General features: G+C 40.9%; 1 protein-coding gene across 1 annotated transcript in view; it reads left to right on the top strand.

Annotated features, from left to right (window-relative positions):
• The window catches only part of LOC106511088 (polypeptide N-acetylgalactosaminyltransferase 14), a gene marked incomplete at both ends in the record, with an annotated part of 19,294 nt that overhangs the window by 13,119 nt on the left and 4,764 nt on the right, over positions 1–1,411 (top strand). Inside the window, 2 exon segments of the mRNA XM_013999832.1 lie at positions 306–398; positions 768–851. Of these exon segments, the coding sequence (XP_013855286.1) occupies positions 306–398; positions 768–851 (177 nt within the window).

Here is a 1,411-nt window from a genome sequence, read left to right as displayed (position 1 = left end):
CTTTTAATACTTAAGTACAAAATAAATCAGATACTTTAAGACTTTTACTCAAGTAATTTTCTTAAAGTCTCCTCTAAGAATATTACTCAAGTAATATTCTTAGAGGAGACTTTAACTTTTACCAAAGTAATTTTATGAGAAGATACTTGTACTTTTACTCAAGTATCACTTTGAGGTACTTCATACAACACTGTTTAAAAGTGAAAACATCAAATTTAAAAGCATTTTTTAAACTTTAAAGAAAGCTTGAAAAAACTTATTTCATTAAGAGATTTATTTTTTTGTTTGTGTGTGTTTGCTAACAGGAACACACGACGCACGGCTGAAGTATGGATGGACGATTTCCGTCTGTTTTACTACTCTGCTCGTCCTGCGGCTCGAGGCAAATCCTACGGAGAGTAAGACATTAAAACTCCGACACACGTCACAGATTCACCTTTCAGCAGAGATCCGAACCTTCAGAGATGCGTTACGTTCATAGAACTTGCAAAGCTACTCAGACAAATTTAAATTATTGAGCTTAATCACCATAAAAAACGAGATTCCTGTTCAGAGTTTCAGTGTAAATATGACATCATCGGCATGAGTGTTTGCATGAAGTCGTTCAGATTATCTGTGTGGAACATGTAAATACTGACATCTCGTCTCCCTGCAGTGTGATTTTTAGTCTTTGCTCTCCTCTCTGGTTTATTTTATGGTCACTTCTGTCTTTCTGAGTTGCAGTGAAACTGTTTATCTGATCACGTCTGTGCTGTTTCTGTTTTCAGCGTTCGAGGCAGAGTGGAACTTAGGAAGAAGCTCAAGTGCAAATCCTTCAAGTGGTATTTGGACAACGTCTACCCAGAGCTGAAGTAAGGATGTGTGTGTGTGTTTGTGTTTGCGTGTGGGTGTGTGCAGGAAAGGTTTGCGCTGAGTATGCGAACTTAAAAGAGACATTTTGTTAGACTGATGCCAAAAATTGGCTTTATTACCATCTGTGCCATTGTTAGAGAGAGATTATATTTTTCAYGTTTTGTAATTTTTGGGTGCTGTTGTAGACTGCTGCTGGGTTCATTCCAAAAAAAATGTTTGCTGGTTCATCTGTGTCGATGTGAACTTATTGTATGAAAAGATGCAGGCCTGCAGGGAGGTTTTACTTCAGCTTTAAGAGGTTACTGAAGCGTCACTCTTAAGCCTCCCTGGTAAGGTCTATTCAGGGGTCCTGGAGAGGAGGGTCCATCGGATAGTCGAACCTCGGATTCAGGAAGAGCAGTGTGGTTTTCGTCCTGGTCGTGGAACACTGGACCAGCTCTACACCCTCAGCAGGGTCCTGGAGGGTGCATGGGAGTTCACCCAAACTGTCTACATGTGTTTTGTGGACTTAGAAGGCGTTCACCGTGTCCCAAGTGGGGCCTTGTGGGGGGTTCTCCGG

The sequence above is a fragment of the Austrofundulus limnaeus genome, unplaced genomic scaffold (genome assembly GCF_001266775.1).
Source record: "Austrofundulus limnaeus strain Quisiro unplaced genomic scaffold, Austrofundulus_limnaeus-1.0 Scaffold2500, whole genome shotgun sequence".
NCBI lineage: Eukaryota > Metazoa > Chordata > Actinopteri > Cyprinodontiformes > Rivulidae > Austrofundulus > Austrofundulus limnaeus.
Note: the sequence above shows the minus strand (reverse complement) of the source record. Positions and strands in the feature narration are given on the sequence as shown.